Source organism: Cherax quadricarinatus, chromosome 26 (assembly GCF_038502225.1).
Source record: "Cherax quadricarinatus isolate ZL_2023a chromosome 26, ASM3850222v1, whole genome shotgun sequence".
Lineage (NCBI taxonomy): Eukaryota > Metazoa > Arthropoda > Malacostraca > Decapoda > Parastacidae > Cherax > Cherax quadricarinatus.
In genome coordinates, this window is record NC_091317.1 from 18,473,758 (window position 1) to 18,493,008 (window position 19,251).

The following is a 19,251-nucleotide window of genomic DNA, read 5'->3' on the forward strand; positions in this document are numbered from 1 at the left end:
TCATACAGCTCCTAGGGAAGTTGGGGGGTAATCAAATTCAATCCAAGCAAATAGAGGATAGGCCCAATATCTTGGATCAAGAGTCCTTCACCAGTAATATGGTGCCTCCATTAAAGGATATGTCTTATAAAAAACATACTGATGATTTAATAATAAAATTTATGAAATTAAACATTATGACAAAAATATGAGTATTTTTAAAAGAAAATGCTTATTTCATATTACAGTATTATTTTTATTTTTTTTTTATTATCACACTGGCCGATTCCCACCAAGGCAGGGTGGCCCGAAAAAGAAAAACTTTCACCATCATTCACTCCATCACTGTCTTGCCAGAAGGGTGCTTTACACTACAGTTTTTAAACTGCAACATTAACACCCCTCCTTCAGAGTGCAGGCACTGTACTTCCCATCTCCAGGACTCAAGTCCGGCCTGCCGGTTTCCCTGAATCCCTTCATAAATGTTACTTTGCTCACACTCCAACAGCACGTCAAGTATTAAAAACCATTTGTCTCCATTCACTCCTATCAAACACGCTCACGCATGCCTGCTGGAAGTCCAAGCCCCTCGCACACAAAACCTCCTTTACCCCCTCCCTCCAACCCTTCCTAGGCCGACCCCTACCCCGCCTTCCTTCCACTACAGACTGATACACTCTTGAAGTCATTCTGTTTCGCTCCATTCTCTCTACATGTCCGAACCACCTCAACAACCCTTCCTCAGCCCTCTGGACAACAGTTTTGGTAATCCCGCACCTCCTCCTAACTTCCAAACTACGAATTCTCTGCATTATATTCACACCACACATTGCCCTCAGACATGACATCTCCACTGCCTCCAGCCTTCTCCTCGCTGCAACATTCATCACCCATGCTTCACACCCATATAAGAGTGTTGGTAAAACTATACTCTCATACATTCCCCTCTTTGCCTCCAAGGACAAAGTTCTCTGTCTCCACAGACTCCTAAGTGCACCACTCACTCTTTTTCCCTCATCAATTCTATGATTCACCTCATCTTTCATAGACCCATCCGCTGACACGTCCACTCCCAAATATCTGAATACGTTCACCTCCTCCATACTCTCTCCCTCCAATCTGATATTCAATCTTTCATCACCTAATCTTTTTGTTATCCTCATAACCTTACTCTTTCCTGTATTCACCTTTAATTTTCTTCTTTTGCACACCCTACCAAATTCATCCACCAATCTCTGCAGCTTCTCTTCAGAATCTCCCAAGAGCACAGTGTCATCAGCAAAGAGCAGCTGTGACAACTCCCACCCTGTGTGTGATTCTTTATCTTTTAACTCCACGCCTCTTGCCAAGACCCTCGCATTTACTTCTCTTACAACCCCATCTATAAATATATTAAACAACCACGGTGACATCACACATCCTTGTCTAAGGCCTACTTTTACTGGGAAAAAATTTCCCTCTTTTCTACATACTCTAACTTGAGCCTCACTATCCTCGTAAAAACTCTTCACTGCTTTCAGTATTACAGTATTACAGTATTACAGTATTACAGTATTATAAGAGACCAATGCTATCACTAGAAGCATGTACAGTGGACCCCCGCATAACGATCACCTCCGAATGCGACCAATTATGTAAGTGTATTTATGTAAGTGCGTTTGTACGTGTATGTTCGGGGTCTGAAATGGACTTATCTACTTCACAATATTCCTTATGGGAACAAATTCGGTCAGTACTGGCACCTGAACATACTTCTGGAGTGAAAAAATATCGTTAACCGGGGGTCCACTGTATTATAAATTAAAAATTATATAAATTACTGTATATTAAAATAACTAAAATCATCTGCTAATCAGCTTCAGTAGTTATAAAACAAAATCTAAATTTACATGCAAGAACTAGTGCTAAACGGTATGCACGTTGTACTAGTTTTAGTCTGCCCAAAATGATTCACATTAGAAGCTTTCCTTTGAAAATAAACTTTTAATCTCAAAACTGTATCAAATCTATACACAAGCAAACCATTATTTCATTCAGTGTAATATACATGTATATTTTGAAGCAATAAAGATTATCTGCTGCTTTCCTGTTTACTGTAATTTGAAGTCTACCGCAAAGTAAACTGACTGGTTGCTGCTAAAGCTGCTGCATCTAATCTGATTTATTTTTTTTATGTAGCAAAATTGTTTTATATTCATATTAAAATTGTCATCTTAATATTTCTTAATTAAGGAGTTTATCTAAGTTTCTGGTTTGTTTTAGGGTTCTTTTGGTGTATTTTGGGGTATCTAATGGCTGGGGTAAATCATAACACTCAAGTGGTAAAGATGACCAAAATTTAAAGACAGCACTTACTGCATATGAATAACTACAATTTTTTTTTTTCAACAAACCAGCCGTATCCCACCAAGGCAAGGTGGCCCAAAAAGAAAAACGAAAGTTTCTCTTTTTAAATTCAGTAATTTATACAGGAGAAGGGGTTACTAGCCCCTTGCTCCCAGCATAACTACAAAATATATTCCAATAAAAATTGCAACCTAATACTGAAATATGCTAAAACTTAAAACTGTGACACAAAAATCTTAAAAAAAAAAATCTAAAAAATTCAATAAGACAGTTTTAAAAGAAATAAGCACAGAAAACTACCAATCAATGGCAAAAAGTGAAATATAATTTACATGTAAATGGTTACACCTTTCATTCGACATTACAATGCATGTGAGTGCAAAAATTTTTATCTAACTAACCTTTTATCTTCTGTGGTATCAGGACAACATCCATTCATAAGGTGATTGGGTGTCCACTTAATGACCAGCCCTTCAGTTGTTTGGTGAAGGGACATATATCCAGGCATGGCCTCCACCTGCTCCTTCTGCATTTATGTATGTAATAGAATGTATTTTGTAACATTTACATTAATATTTAATCCATAATAAAAAATACTGCATTTACTATCCATAATTTCCACATTACATAATCTAACAGCTTAGAATCCCTCATACATATTGTAATAATTATATCTTCAAGCAAATCTTTCTTCTTTTTTCAACAAACTGGCCATATCCCACTGAAGCAGGGTGGCCCAAAAAGAAAAACTAAAATTTTCTCTTTTTAACTTTAGTAATGTATACAGGAGAAGGGGTTACTAGCCCCCTGCTCATGGCATTTTAGTCGCTTCATATGACAAGCATGGCTTACAGAGTTAGAAATATAGTATTTTATTATAATTATATACCCTAGTGTTTTTTTGTATATACTTGTTACATTAGTTTTCTTCTTTTTCTTTTTAGTAAGCTATATGGGAAAAGGAGTTACTAGCTGATGAGCTGTTGGAGTGTGAGCAGGGTAATATTTTGTGATGGGATTTAGGGAAACCGGTTAGTTGGACTTGAGTCCTGAAAATGGGAAGTACAATGCCTGCACTTTAAAGAAGGAGTTTGGGATATTGGTAGTTTGGAGGGACTTATGAACTGTTGTATCTGAGTGCCTATGCAAAGACAGTGATTATGTATGAGTGAGGTGAAAGTGTTGAATGATGATGAAAGTATTTTCTTTTGGGAATTTTCTTTCTTTTTGGGTCACCCTGCCTCGGTGGGAGATGACCGATGAGTTGAAAAAAAAAAAATTGTTACATACAATAGAATCTGTCATTCACTCCAGAGGAAGATTTATTCTCTTTTATAAAAGTCTTTCTGCAATTTCTAATGGCTACTTTCCATTGCTTTCATGTCCAGGATGTTTTGTTGGGAACATTGACTCTCCTGATATGTAGATGGCACTGCCCTACCAGTGATTATGGAACAATTGTTAACACCATAGTTAAGTGTTCTTCCTTGATCAAATTGTAGCTAGGTGCACATAATATTAGATAACTAGCTATAAGTAGTAGGTTGGTAGACAGCAACCACCCAGGGAGGTACTACCGTACTGCCAAGTGAGTGTAAAACGAAAGCCTGTAATTGTTTTACATGATGGAAGGATTGCTGGTGTCTTTTGTCTCTCTCATAAATATGCAAGATTACAGGTACATCTTGCTACTTCTACTTACACTTAGGCCACACTACACATACATGTACATGTTTATTTATACAAACTCGTCTGAGTTTCCTTTGATTTTATCTTAATAGCTCTTGTTCTTATTACTTTTCCTTTTATATCCATGGGGAAGTGGAATAAGAATCTTTCCTCCATAAGCCATGCGTGTTGTAAAAGTCAACTAAAATGCTGGGAACAATGGGCTAGTAACCCCTTTTCCTGTAATAATTACTAAAAAGAATAAGAAGGAGAAAACTGTCAAAGTTGGATGTCTAAATGTGAGTGGATGTTGTGGGAATGATAAGAAAGAGATGATTGTGGATGTTATGAATGAGAAGAAGCTGGATGTCCTGGCTTTAAGTGAAATGCAGCTTAAGGGGGAGGGACAGTTTCAGTGCACAGGAATAAATGGGATTAGGTCAGGAGCTTCAAACAGAGTTAGAGCTAAAGGAGTAGTAGCAATAATGTTGAAGGATAAGCTATGGCAGAAAAAGAGGGACTATAAATGTATTAATTCAAGGATTATGTGGAGTAAATAAAGGTTGAATGTAAAAAGTGGGTTATAGTAAGCATATATGCACCTGGAGAAGAGAGAAGCGTAGAGGAGAGAGAGAGATTTTGGGAATTGTTGAGTGAATGCGTGGGGAGTTTTGAACCAAGTGTGAGAGTACTTGTGGTTGGGGATTTCAATGCTAAAGTGGGTAAAAATGTTGTGGAGGGAGTAGTAGGTAAATCTGGGGTGCCAGAGGTAAATGAAAATGGGGAGCCTTTAATTGAGCTAAGTGTAGAAAGAGGTTTGGTAATAAGTAATACATATTTTATGAAAAAAAGGATAAATAAACATACAAGGTATGATATAGCATGTAATGAAAGAAGTTTGTTAGATTATATATTGGTGGATAAAAGGTTGATGGGTAGGCACCAGGATGTACACGTTTATAGAGGGGCAACTGATATATCGGATCATCATTTAGTTGTAGCTACAGTAAGAGGTAGATGGGACAAGAGGAAAATCGCAACAAGTAAGAGGGAGGCAAAAGTGTATAAACTAAGGGAGGAGGAAGTTCAGGTGAGATATAAGCAACTATCAAATCAAATCAAATCAAGTTTATTCTCTATAAGGATTACAATGCTGAGTTTACAGAATTTGGTTGTGGTTTACATGTAGTAAAATACTAATTACAGAGGGGGCCACTAGAACACCTAGCATGGCTAGGCATTTCGGGCAGACTTAGATTAATTCTTAACGTTAAAATATTACAAATTATGAGGTAAGTTGGTATTATGGCTAAGTGACTAAATACTAGTTAGTGAGTTTAGCAATGTGAATGCTATTGTTTTGGTACAATACATAGTTTCAGTATTGGAGTATCACAGGCCAACTTATGACTAGTTAGGATTCATTATTTTAAGATTAAGATTGATATTTCTGTGTTTATGGTCAAATGCGTGAGTGAGTGTAAGCATGAACCACCAGGTGGTATTCATGTAATTAGTTAACGGGGTGTATCAGGGAGATAAGATGTTTACTAATGGCAGTTTTAAAGGTGATGAATGTGTCTGCAGTTCTAGAGTTTTCAGGTAGGGTGTTCCAGATTTTAGGGCCTTTGATATACATTGAATTTTTGTAAAGGTTTAGTTGGAGACGGGGAATGTCATAGAGATGTTTGTGTCTAGTGTTATGCCTGTGGGCTCTGTCACAATTATCAAGAAAGCATTTTAGGTCAAGGTTAATATTGGAATTTAAGGTCCTGTAGATGTAGACTGCACAGTAGTAAGTGTGGAAGTACTGAACAGGGAGTAAGTTTAGATCTATGAAGAGTGAGGGGGGGGGAGGGTGTTGCCAGGGATAGGATTTAGTGATTATTCTTACTGCGGCTTTTTGTTGGGTTATTATTGGCTTTAGGTGTGTTGCTGCAGTTGATCCCCAAGCACAAATAGCAAAGGTGAGGTATGGATACATAAGTGAGTGGTATAGTGTGAGAATGGCATTTTGCGGCACGTAGTATCGTATCTTGGAGAGGATCCCAACCGTTTTGGATACTTTTTTGGTTATGTGTTGGATATGGGTGCTGAAATTCAGGTTGTTGTCGAGGAATAGGCCTAGGAATTTGCCCTCATTATGTCTGGAAATTAGAGTATTGTCGATCTTAATGTTAATTTGCGCAACTCCTGCTCTGCTACCAAACATAATATAGTAGGTTTTGTCACTGTTAAGCGTAAGTTTATTGGCTGTCATCCAAGTTGATATTTTGAGCAGCTCCTCGTTAACAATAGTGTTGAGGGTGGCAAGATTACGGTGAGAGGTGACGTAAGTCATGTCGTCAGCAAAGAGAATGGGGTTCAGGTGTTAGGATACGTTTGGAAGCTCACTGATGTATATGAGGAAGAGCAGGGGACCAAGGACACTTCCCTGCGGAACTCCAGTATCAAATGGCCATGTTGATGATGCTGTGTCTTTAATGGTGACATACTGATACCTATTAGTAAGGTAAGAGTGATCTGTGCCTTGTGTTATGGTTATGTGTTCTGTTGAGGTTGGCAAGAAGATGTTTGAGGGGAGGGTTAATATCAGAGTTAAGTGTTCTATGTATGTAATAGGTGCAATAATAAGTGGATGTTTTGTATGGTGAGTAGGTTGAGTGTTTTGAATATTGGTGGAGTGTGCTGCCTGTAGTGAGAATTTGTTATCATTCTAGATGGGAAAATACTAGTAAGGAAAACATCAACAGGACAACAATATACCATCTCAAACGAACATGATTTCTCTACCTTCCTTAGAAAAGCGGACATTTCTGTAACAGATTAGATAAGTGCCCTTAATACATATATACATGTGGTGCATATAGTGTACGTTATTATTATATTGTGCATTATTATTTTTTTATTTTTCATCACTAGCTAATGCCAACTACCTCCAATACTTTATACTTCTTTCTTACTGCTATTAATTGCTCATAATTTTGTGTTACAAGTCAAATCTTACTCCAAATTAATATTATTCATTGTTCTTACCTGTCCAATTAATTTTGTTTACCACTACTTGTTTTTTAGACACTTTTTATTGTGTGTGCAATTAGTGTATATTCCAATTACTTTTTTGCAAGTCCCAAAACTATCTTTTGCTAGCTAGTACCAACTACCTCATATTTTTTTTTTACTTTTTATTGTGCAATAAACTGCTCAACTTATTTAATATTACAAATCATATCTTACTCTTAAACCAATATTATTTCATATGACTATCTGTCCATTTAACTTTGTTTACCATTACTTAATTTTAGTCCCTTATAAATTTTCTCCTTTATTTTAGCTTTATATAACTACCCTAGTTCGTATATTCACAATTGTTAAAATAATCAAGGTGCTATTCTCAGGTGCTAAAGTGTAATAAGTTCACAATTTTGCCATTATATTCCAAAACTCATTTATTTGATTACCACTTTATTGTTCACCACAACTTATATTAGTCCCTTTTATATTGTTTTCCCTAATTCTAACTTTAAAGAATTACCTTTAAAGTACTACCTACTATCATATTCCCAAGCTCCATTATTTGATCATCACTTTATTTGTTCACCACAACTTATATTAGTCCCTTTTATATTGTCTCCTTTATTTTAACTTTAAAGAACTACCAACTATTATATTCCCAAGCTCCTTTATTTGATCATCACTTTATTTGTTCACCACAAATTATTTAGTCCCTTTTATATTGTCTCCTTTATTTTAGCTTTAAAAAAAAAAACTACCTTAGCTCATTATTTTTACATTTGTTAAATAATTCAGGTGCTATTTTTTAGCTTTAGACTATTTAATTTGTTTTATACTTAATTCTAACTATAGATTCACTACAAATCTTATGATTACAAGCATTGATCCTGATACCAACCTCTTATTTAATGACTTAAATGAATCAAACAGTTACTGTAATTACTACACAGCAGAACAATCAAAGGCACTCCTCAGAGCCAACAACAACATAACTGTCTTTAACTACAATATCAGATCTTTAAGCAAGCATTACGATGACCTCATAGCATTACTAAATTCCTTGCATGCCAATATGTCCATCATTACACTAACTGAAACCTGGCTAAAGCCTGATACTACAGATGTCTATGCCATTCCTGGTTACACAGCCATACACAACTGTAGGCCAGACCAACAAGGGGGTGGCACAGCTATATACTACTCAGACCAACTAGAATGTATCACTAATACTTGCACAAGGGATGAACATGGGGAATATATAATAGCTAAATTCAAATCCAAATACCTACAAAAACCTCTCACACTGATAAATATCTACAGAGTTCCACAGTCAAACATTAGCCAATTTAGTCAAAACCTAGGAAGTATGATAACTGATGCACGCATGAACAAAGATCACTTACTACTCTCAGGTGACTTCAATATAAATCTCCTGCAAGACCAGGACCCACACATTACTGAATTCACAAACACAATGAGTAACTGCATGTTGCTACCAACAGTAACAAAACCTACAAGAGTTACAGAGACTAGTGTTTCCCTACCTGACCACATCTGGACCAACACCATATCCCCTTTAAAATCAGGCATAATTACAGATAATACCACAGACCACTACCCTACTTTCCTCATAACAACTCTTGGTAAATTACCCCAAGACACTACTAAAGTCACCTGCAGACTTTACAATGAGGCAGCCATTAATAACTTCACAACAGCAGTAACAAACATTGACTGGCACACTGAGCTAGAAATCTATACAGATATTGACGAATGTATTAATAATTTTCTAAAAAAGACCCAATACCTCTATAACAAGCACTGCCCTAAAAAAAACTAAACAGATGACAGCTAAGAGACTGAACAGTCCCTGGCTAACACCCAGCATTCTCAAATCCATAAATACAAAACACCAATATGAAAAACAGTACAGAATGGGTCACATAACCAGAGACCAAACAAAACGTTACTCGTCAATCCTAACCAGCCTGATAAGGGCAAAAAAATTGTATTATGAGAACAGATTATCCAACTTACGAGGTGATATAAAAAAGACCTGGAAAACCCTATCAGAAATTCTAGGAACAAAAAAGATATCACGAAATAGCAAAATAAAATAAGCAAAATCAGATGAACCCCAACTCCCACCAACAGAAACAGCAAACAGACTCAATGATTTCTTCTCCACTATAGGACAAAACCTTGCCAATAAAATCCCATGCTCAGATACCCCACCAAATGATTACCTCACTGGCAACTACCTGAACACACTGTTCCTAGCTCCGACTAACCCATACGAAGTCTCCCTTATTATCAACGCACTAAAAAACAAGGCAGGAGATTTAAATACCTTACCACCCTTTATATACAAAAAAGTGTCACAAGTGCTATCACCAATCACTGCAACACTCTTTAACAAATCCACTGAATCCTCCACCTTCCCTACAGTTCTCAAAATAGCAAGGGTCACCCCGATCCATAAAGGAGGAGATCAAACAGAGTTGAATAACTATAGGCCAATATCCAACTTACACCCTCTCTCAAAAATCTTCGAAAAATTAATTCATAAACGAATCTACTCCTACCTCATCTCCCAAAGCATACTCAACCCCTGCCAATTTGGATTCAGGCCTAATAAAAATACTAATGATGCTATAATACACATGCTAGAACATATATACACTGCAATAGAGAAAAAAGAAGTCCCACTGGGGATCTTCATTGACTAACGTAAAGCTTTTGATACAGTTGACCATGACTTGCTCCACATAAAATTGTCACACTATAGTATAAGAGGGCACTCCCTCAACTACCTCAAGTCATACCTCAGCAACAGAAGCCAATATGTGTACGCAAATGGGGCAAACTCTTCTGCACAACCAATTACAGTTGGTGTCCCACAGGGAAGTGTCCTTGGCCCTCTTCTCTTTCTCCTATACATAAATGACCTACCAAATGCTTCGCAATTACTCAAACCCACACTATTTGCAGATGACACTACATACGTCTTCTCTCACCCGAGCCCAGTCACGCTAGCCAATACTGTAAATACCGAATTACAGAAAATATCTACCTGGATGAGGACTAACAAGCTTACACTAAACATTGACAAAACCTACTTCATTCAGTTTGGTAACAGAGCTACAGATGTCCCTCTTAACATAATGATAAATGGATCACCTATCACAAAGCTAACAGAGGGAAAATTCTTAGGAATCCACCTTGATAATAGACTCAAATTTCAAACACATATACAACAAATTTCTAAGAAAATTTCCAAGACCGTAGGCATACTATCGAAGATACGGTACTATGTTCCACAGTCAGCCCTCCTGGCCCTATATCACTCTCTTATTTACCCCTATCTCACCAATGGAATTTGTGCATGGGGCTCAACAACAATTAACCATCTCAGACCACTAATTACCCAACAAAAGGCTGCAGTCAGAATGATAACAAATTCCCACTACAGGCAGCACACTCCACCAATATTCAAAACACTAAACGTACTCACCATACAAAACATCCATACTTATTACTGCACCTATTACATACATAGAACACTTAACTCTGATATTAACCCTCCCCTCAAACATCTCCTTGCCAACCTCAACAGAACACATGACCATAACACAAGGCACAGATCACTCTTTGATGTTCCTCGTGTCCACCTCACGCTATGCAAAAACTCAATGCACATAAAAGGCCCTAAAATCTGGAATTCATTACAGACAAACAAAATTCACCATATGGTGGTCTGTTGCCAGTCTTTATTTGGTACATATTATATGCATTGAGCATTGAAATGTCCATGAGATGGAAGAAAAGTTTCATGTACCACTTGTAACTCTTACGAACACAATCAACAAAACCAATCTGCATGTCACATTTGTCAACCAAGCGCATGTTTTGTGTATAATCAATCACTGTCACTGGTTTTCGAATACGTTCATTAGTCACTCGATCAACTTTGCCACTGTCTTGCATTTCATTACGGTGAATGGTTGTCAACAATGTGACATCTTGTTTGTCATGCCACCGTAATGCCATGATGTCATTGGCAGTAAACACCTGCACGTCATCACCACGAGCACCTGCGTTGAGCCTGGGCATATGTTTACGATTAGAACGCACTGTGCCACACACATCTGTCTTGTTCACTCTCATGAAATCACTGAGTAATGGGCTTGTGTACCAGTTATCGGTATATAATGTATGCCCCTTACCAAGATAAGGTGCCATCATGTTTCTCACTACGTCACCTGAGATACCCAATAACATCTTGGTATCTTTCAATGTTTTATTTCCCGTGTATACAACAATATCCAACACCAGGCCATTGTCACAGTCACAGAGTACAAACAGTTTTATACCAAAGCGTTTCCTCTTGCTCAGTATATACTGCTTGAATGACAGTCTACCTTTGAACAAAATCAAAGACTCGTCAATTACAAGATTCTTGAATGGATAAAAGTACAGTGGACCCTCGACCAGCGATGGCATCGATTAACGATAAATCTGACTAGCGATACATTTTATCGCAAAAATTTTGCCTCGATTAGCGCTAAAAAACTCGACCAACACTATTCGTTCTGTCTGAGACGTGTCCACTTCTGGCCAGTGTTTACAAGCCAGTCAGCCACCGCGGTCACTTCCAAGCATACAATCGGAACATTTCATATTATCACAGCCTTTTTAGTGATTGCACCTGCAAAATAAGTCACCATGGGCCCCAAGAAAGCTTCTAGTGCCAACCCTACAGAAAAAAAGGGTGAGAATTACTATGGATATGAAGAAAGAGATCATTGCTAAGTATGAAAGTGGAGTGCATGTCTCCGAGCTGGCCAGGCTGTACACAAAACCCCAATCAACCATCGCTACTATTGTGGCAAAGAAAACGGCAATCAAGGAAGCTGTTCTTGCCAAAGGTGCAACTATGTTTTCGAAACTGAGATCGCAAGTGATAGATGTTGAGAGACTGTTATTGGTATGGATAAACGAAAAACAGATAGCAGGAGATAGCATCTCTCAAGCGATTATAAGTGAAAAGGCTAGGAAGTTGCATGACGATTTAATTAGAAAAATGTCAGCAACTAGTGGTGATGTGAGTGAATTTAAGGCCAGCAAAGGTTGGTTTGAGAGATTTAAGAATCGTAGTGGCATACATAGTGTGATAAGGCATGGTGAGGCTGCCAGTTTGGACCAAAAAGCAGCTGAAAAATATGTGCAGGAATTCAAGGAGTACATAGACAGTGAAGGACTGAAACCTGAACAAGTGTTTAATGGTGACACTGACAATGTTGTGAAACACTTTAGGAATGTCATAAAGGAACGGGAGGTACAGGCCTCTATGGGCAGATATGTTGTGCGACAGAGGTCCAGTGACTCTCAAGCTGGTCCTAGTGGCATTAAAAGAAGAAGGGAAGTAACCCCAAAAAAGGACTTGCCACCTCAAGTCCTAATGGAAGGGGATTCCCCTTCTAAACACTAAGACCATCAACACACTCCCCTCTTCCCATCCCATCAATCATCACCAGATCTTCAATAAAGGTAAGTGTCATGTAACTGTGCATGTCTTCTTCAGTTTGTGTGTATTAAAATTAATATTTCATGTGCTAAAAATTTTTTTTTTCAATACTTTTGGGTGTCTTGCACATATTAGTTTGATTTCCATTATTTCTTATGGGGAAAATGAACTTGACTAACGATTATTTTGACTAATGATGAGCTCTCAGGAACGGATTAATAGCGTTAGTCGAGGGTCCACTGTATATGCTGAACTTTTGTTTGAGATACATGAAAACATTTCTAATCTTGTATAACCTGTCACTTCTGTCAGGCCTGGTTTTGTCAGAGAAGTGCAACATATGTAACAGTAAGACAAACCTGTTCACTGGGATGATTTCACTGAAGACCGGGGTAGAAATTAGCTGATCTGTGGACCAGTATGCTTTTATATTATGCTTATAGACATGAGGCATAAGCATTATTGTTGCAAAAAGCAAATACATTTCTGCAACAGTCGTCTCTTTCCACCTGTGTAGTCTTGACTGTGGTGATATGATCGTATTTGCCATGGTGTACTCAAAATACTTATTACTTTCCCTGACAATAATTTCCATCAATGGCTGGTCAAAGAATAATTCAAAGAATTCCAGTTCATTGGCCGTGGTTCCAAGGGGACAAGTAGGTAGAATTCCACTTTGAGAGTCATCAAAGTGGTGGGGTTTGGGAACAAAATCGGGATTTTGCTGCCAATCCCAGATACGGTTTGCTGGTGGATACTGGACATCATAGGCTGGTTGTGCGGGTGGTTGTGGTGGGCTGGTGGCTGACGCTCTGCTTTGTTCTTGAATTGACGAGTCAGCAGCGTGGGTCCCAGCCTGGGCTGGTGAGTCACGCATGGCTGTGCCACTACCATCACCACTACCACCATCTACTGATGCCTGTGGTCTATCCATGCCAAGTGTAGCCACATCATCTTCACTATCACTATCTAAACCTGGTGTAGGGCCACGGGATGTACTCCGGGATGTACTCCGTCCCCTGGGCACAGCATAGGGTACACTACCCGAGCGCATGCGGCGGCGAACATACCGATGCTTCACTGGTGTGTATGATTCCTCACTATCACTACTTGAATGATCATCAAGCGCAATAAAATCACAATCCACATCACTATCATCATCATTACTGAAGTCAGAGGCCTGGCCACGCGAAAATATTAGTTTTCTCTTGCGTTGAGGCACAACCGACCGTGAGTCACGAGTGCCCACACCAGAGATAGAAGGCTGAGGATCGTCAGGGTTTTCTGCACTATTATCGATATCCTGGTCATTCCTTTCGGTCACTAACTGATCAAAGCCATAGAATTTGTCTTCATTTCCACTTCCATCACTGTCAGAACTATCAGATAGGAAGAGGAGAGTCAAAATTTTCTGGGGAGTGAGAGCTGACTTGCAACGAGGCATGGTGAACAAGGGTAACTGAGCCGGCGTTCCCACAATGCTATGCGGGTCCTTCTTAACATACTGATAAACAGATCACCTATCACAAAGCTAACAGAGGGTAAATTCTTAGGAATCCACCTTGATAATAGACTCAAATTTCATACACATATACAACAAATTTCCAAGAAAATTTCCAAGACTGTAGGCATACTATCGAAGATACGGTACTATGCTCCACAGTCAGCCCTCCTGGCCCTATATCACTCTCTTATTTACCCCTATCTCACCTATGGAATTTGTGCATGGGGCTCAACAACAATTAACCATCTCAGACCACTAATTACCCAACAAAAGGCTGCAGTTAGAATGATAACAAATTCTCACTACAGGCAGCACACTCCACCAATATTCAAAACACTCAACCTACTCACCATACAAAACATCCATACTTATTATTGCACCTATTACATACATAGAACACTTAACTCTAATATTAACCCTCCCCTCAAACATCTCCTTGCCAACCTCAACAGAACACATAACCATAACACAAGGCACAGATCACTCTTTGATGTTCCTCGTGTCCATCTCATGCTATGCAAAAACTCAATGCACATTAAAGGCCCTAAAATCTGGAATTCATTACCTGTAATTATAAAAGAAACACTACCTGTTTATAAATTCAAGTCTCTCCTCAAAGATCACTTACTCACCCAAAACCAAATAAATACTGAATAACTGAACCTTATAAATTGTATATCTTAAATGTTTCTCACAATTATATCACATAAATGTTAAACCTAAAACCCAATCTAACTGAATACTCCATTCGACTGAATGTACAGCAATGCATGCAACCATATGACCTGTCTTTGTAATACTCATTTGTGCTTTATAGTTATCTGTTTACAATAATGTCTTATCACTGATTTCATCATTGCTTAGTTAATCTTAAGTTAATTTTAAGCCAGCCCGTAATGCTATGCATATAAGTGGCTTTGGCATGCTGCTCTTACCTGTATTTTTTTGTACCTCTGCATGTATGCTCAAATTACTAAATAAATAAATAAATAAATAAATTTATGGCGCACACCCACCACGCAGACCCCTTCTCTCACATGTAGGCCTATGAGCGCTTTCGCGCTAAATTTGACGGCGCTAGAATTTTGGCATAGATCTACAGTTTAGACACCCAACGTGAAGCCGTAGATCTACGGGACGGACCCTGAAAGGGTTAAGCCAGCCCGTAATGCTATGAATACAAGTGGCTTTGGCATGCTGCTCTTACCTGTATTTTTTTGTACCTCTGTATGTATGTATATGACAATGTTTGTTGTATTATCTAAGTAATTTGTTAAGAAAAATGTCTGTCCTGTCATCAATACCACTGGCCTTGGAGAATTCTGTAGGCCAGTCAACAGTCTCTAGGTCAGCTGTGAAATTCCTTATTGAGGCCTCGTCATGGAGTCTAAATGAAACTTTGTTGTATTCCAGTGGTGGTTTACTAATGTTTGTCAAGAGGAAGGTAGGGTAGTGGTCTGTAGTGCTGTCTGTGATTATCCCTGATTTAAGGGGGGCTAGTATATTGGTCCATATGTGGTCTATTATGGTTGCGCTTGTCTCAGTGAGCCTGGTTGGTTTAGTTATTGTTGGTATGAGAAGTGTGTTGTTCATATTGTTGATGAAATCAGTTACAGGCTGATCATCTAGTAGGCCAAGGTTGATATTGAAGTCTCCAGCTAAGAGAAGGTGGTGCTTGTTCATTTGTCTGTTTGTTATTAGTGCCTTTAATTTCTCACTGAAATTTCAAAGTTTATTCTCTATAAGGATTACAATGCTGAGTTTACAGAATTTGGTTATTGTGTGGTTTACATGTAGTAAAATAATAATTACAGAGGGTACCACTAGAACACCTAGCATGGCTAGGCATATCGGGCAGACTTAGATTAATTCTTAAATTTAAAATATTACAAATTATGAGGTAAGTTGGTATTATGGCTAAATGACTAAATACTAGTTTGTGAGTTTAGCAATGTGAATGCTTTTGTTTTGGCACAACACACAGTTTCAGTACTGGAGTATCACAGGCCAACTTATGACTAGTTAGGATTCATTATTTTAAGATTGAGATTGATATTTCTGCTTATGGTCAAATGGGTGAGTGAGTGTAATTGTGAACCACCAGGTGGTATTCGTGTAATTAGTTGACAGGATGTTTGTGAGGGGTATCCGGTAAATGGCACCGATTGTTATAGGCATCTTAAGGTTTTTTACTGAAAAATTAGCAAAAATGTATTCCCCATATTCATCACTAAAGTGGTGCTAATACAAGATAATTGGTTAGAGTAATAGATTGCAATACCACCCCCAACTTGGTATGGTCTGCAGTTGTGGATTGCTGTGTATCCTGGTAGAGGGTAGATATCTATTGTGAGGGTAGATATTTATTGGCAGAAAGGTGGGCTGGTGTAAGCATGAGTAGTGGGGGGGAGGTGGGGGTTGAAGAGGGTTGGAATAGTTTCAACCCTTTCAAGGGTGGTGCCATACTAGTACGGCTTGCACTCCAGGGTTGGTGCTGTACTAGTACGCATAAATTCTAGCGCCTTCAAATCTAGCGAGAGAAAGCTGGTAGGCCTACATATGAAAGAACGGATCTATGTGGTCAGTGTGCGCAGTATAAAAAAAAAATCCTGCAGCACACAGTGCATAATGAGAAAACAAAAACTCCAATCATGTTTTTGGTTTAAAACAGCGACTTTGCAGTGTATTTTCGTATGCTATTTATGGTTGTATTCTAGTTTTCCTGGTCTCATTTTACAGAATGGAAGACATACTACAGAAATTGATAAGATAATTTTGATTGGTTTCACAAAGAAAAGGACCTTGAAATTGAGCTCAAAGTAGCAGAAATGTTCGATTTTTGCCAAAGTTCAAAAGTAAACAAATCATGCCATGCATCCAATACATGTCAACTGTTGAGTCTAATATTCTTTCACAGGTGCACTGATATTATTTATACCATTTCTACACTAATGCAGTAGACTGCATAACAGTAAATCTTCTATTTTTTGTGAGAATAAAAATTCAAAGTGGAAAGCAAAAGAAATGTAACAGAGGCCTGGAAACATGACTAATGAACAGAGGAAATGTTATTTTAGTGCCAGGAATGTCTGTCTTGTTTATTCCGGACCCTATTTGGAAATTATCATCTTTTGAAATTTGTGTGAAATTGACAAAATTGCCAGTTTCTGAACACTTTATTGGATAGTTGAAAATGGTAAACGGGTGGTTTATTGTACTCATTCGATAGAAAAAATAGAGTTCTAGCAAAATAGTTATGATTTTTGTCGACTGATACATGCAAATTGGAAGAAAATAGGGCTCAAAGTGGGTAAAATCGCTGATGCGCAAACATCGTCGAGACCGCTAACTTCACAAGAGCATAACTCCTTAAGTTTTCCATCAAATTTCTTACTTTTGGTGACATTATGATCGGGAAAAGATTCTCCATCATTTCATAAGAAAAAGTAATTATTATTTTTTTTCAAAAAATTTCCAACCCTGAGAACAAGTTTAACCCTTTGACTGTTTACGTCGTATATATACGTCTTACGCGCCACTGTTTCTGACGTATCTATACGCATAAATTCTAGTGGCTTCAAATCAAGCAGGAGAAAGCTGGTAGGCCCACATGTGAGAGAATGGGTCTCCATGGTCAGTGTGCACCATATAAAAAAAATCGGGGAGCCAGTGGTGCATTGTGGGAATGCCATTTCAGTCGTCCTTTTTCAGCATGCTTAGCGGTAAGAAATATGTGACTCCCCAGCATTTCTGGGACACTTCTCTTCCCAAGTGATGCTCTAACACAGAAGGAAGTGTCAGCGAAGATCAATTTCATGATTTCGAGGAGTTTGAGACCAAAAGCAATGGAGGATGATGATGATGATGATGATGATGATGATGATGATGATGATGATGATGATGATGATGATGATGATGATGATGATGATGATGATGATGATGATGATGATGATGATGATGATGATGATGATGATGATGATGATGATGATGATGATGATGATGATGATGATGATGATGATGATGATGATGATGATGATGATGATGATGATGATGATGATGATGATGATGATGATGATGATGATGATGATGATGATGATGATGATGATGATGTAATAGTATTGTTCTCTTGAAACAAGAAAAAAAAGTCCACCCCATGACAGTGACATGATAAGAGGAGATAACATCTGATAAGAGCCGACGTTTGATGAGTGTAAACGAGGGTGGGGGAGGGTACAGCTGATAAGACAAGATTAGATGACCTTCGCCCTCGCTTTGTTTTTCCTGGCACACAAACATTTCTGTCTGTCTATTTGTCTGTCTGTCAAGCTCCCTGTCTATCCGTCTAGCTCTCTGTATCAGAGAGAGCCACAAGACTGCATCATCATCACGTTTGCTCACATCTTCAAGCAGAGTATAGCACTTTGTCTGGATTTTTTGGGTTATCCTAGGTAATTTACACTATGTATACTTGTACAGTGGACCCCCGGTTAACGATATTTTTTCACTCCAGAAGTATGTTCAGGTGCCAGTACTGACTGAATTTGTTCCCATAAGAAATATTGTGAAGTAGATTAGTCCATTTCAGACCCCCAAACATACACGTACAAACGCACTTACATAAATACACTTACATAATTGGTCACATTAGGAGGTAATCGTTATGCGGGGGTCCACTGTATTTATGTGTACCTGTGAGACAGAGATAGACAGATAGAAAGAGAGAGACAGATTGAAATAGATAGAATGAGGGAGAAAGATAATTAGATAGAATGGAGGGGAAACAGCATCCAACCCCATTGTTTTGACAGGCGGTAGGAGGAGTGAGTAATGAGATAATGTCATTTTGACAGCTGCTGACCCTGACTCAAAACAATTATAAGCCACACACTCCCACACAAGACAAGCTTGCTGATTGAAGATAATAGCAGTTATATGAAAATATCCAGTGACTATATATGTGTATATATATTATAGAAACCAGAAGGAAGGAAGAATGGAAGGCAGGAATGAAAAAAGGACGAGATGAAAGGAAGGAAAAAAGTAAGGAAGGAAAGACGAAGGAATGTAGGAAAGAAGGTAGTAAAGGAATGCAGGAAAGGAATGCAGGAAGGAAGGTAGGAAAGGAATGCAGGAAGGTAGGAAGGAAGGTAGGAAACGAATGCAGAAGGTAGGAAAGAAGGTAAGAAGGTAGGAAAGTAATGCAGGAATGCAG

At 38.3% G+C, this 19,251-nt stretch overlaps 1 protein-coding gene and 1 long non-coding RNA gene across 7 annotated transcripts in view; one reads left to right on the forward strand and one right to left on the reverse strand.

Annotated features, from left to right (window-relative positions):
* LOC128691561 (small G protein signaling modulator 2) overlaps positions 1-19,251 on the reverse strand; it is a 652,393-nt gene that overhangs the window by 254,166 nt on the left and 378,976 nt on the right. For all 6 annotated transcript variants that reach the window (XM_070088836.1, XM_070088840.1, XM_070088838.1 and 3 more), the window contains one exon: positions 2,727-2,851. In XM_070088836.1, coding sequence (XP_069944937.1) covers positions 2,727-2,851 — 125 coding nt within the window. The remainder of the gene's footprint in view (positions 1-2,726; positions 2,852-19,251) is intronic.
* LOC138853233 (uncharacterized) overlaps positions 1-19,251 on the forward strand; it is a 169,115-nt gene that overhangs the window by 125,232 nt on the left and 24,632 nt on the right. Inside the window, exon 2 of the long non-coding RNA XR_011392441.1 lies at positions 2,749-2,861. This is a non-coding gene — a long non-coding RNA (uncharacterized lncRNA). The remainder of the gene's footprint in view (positions 1-2,748; positions 2,862-19,251) is intronic.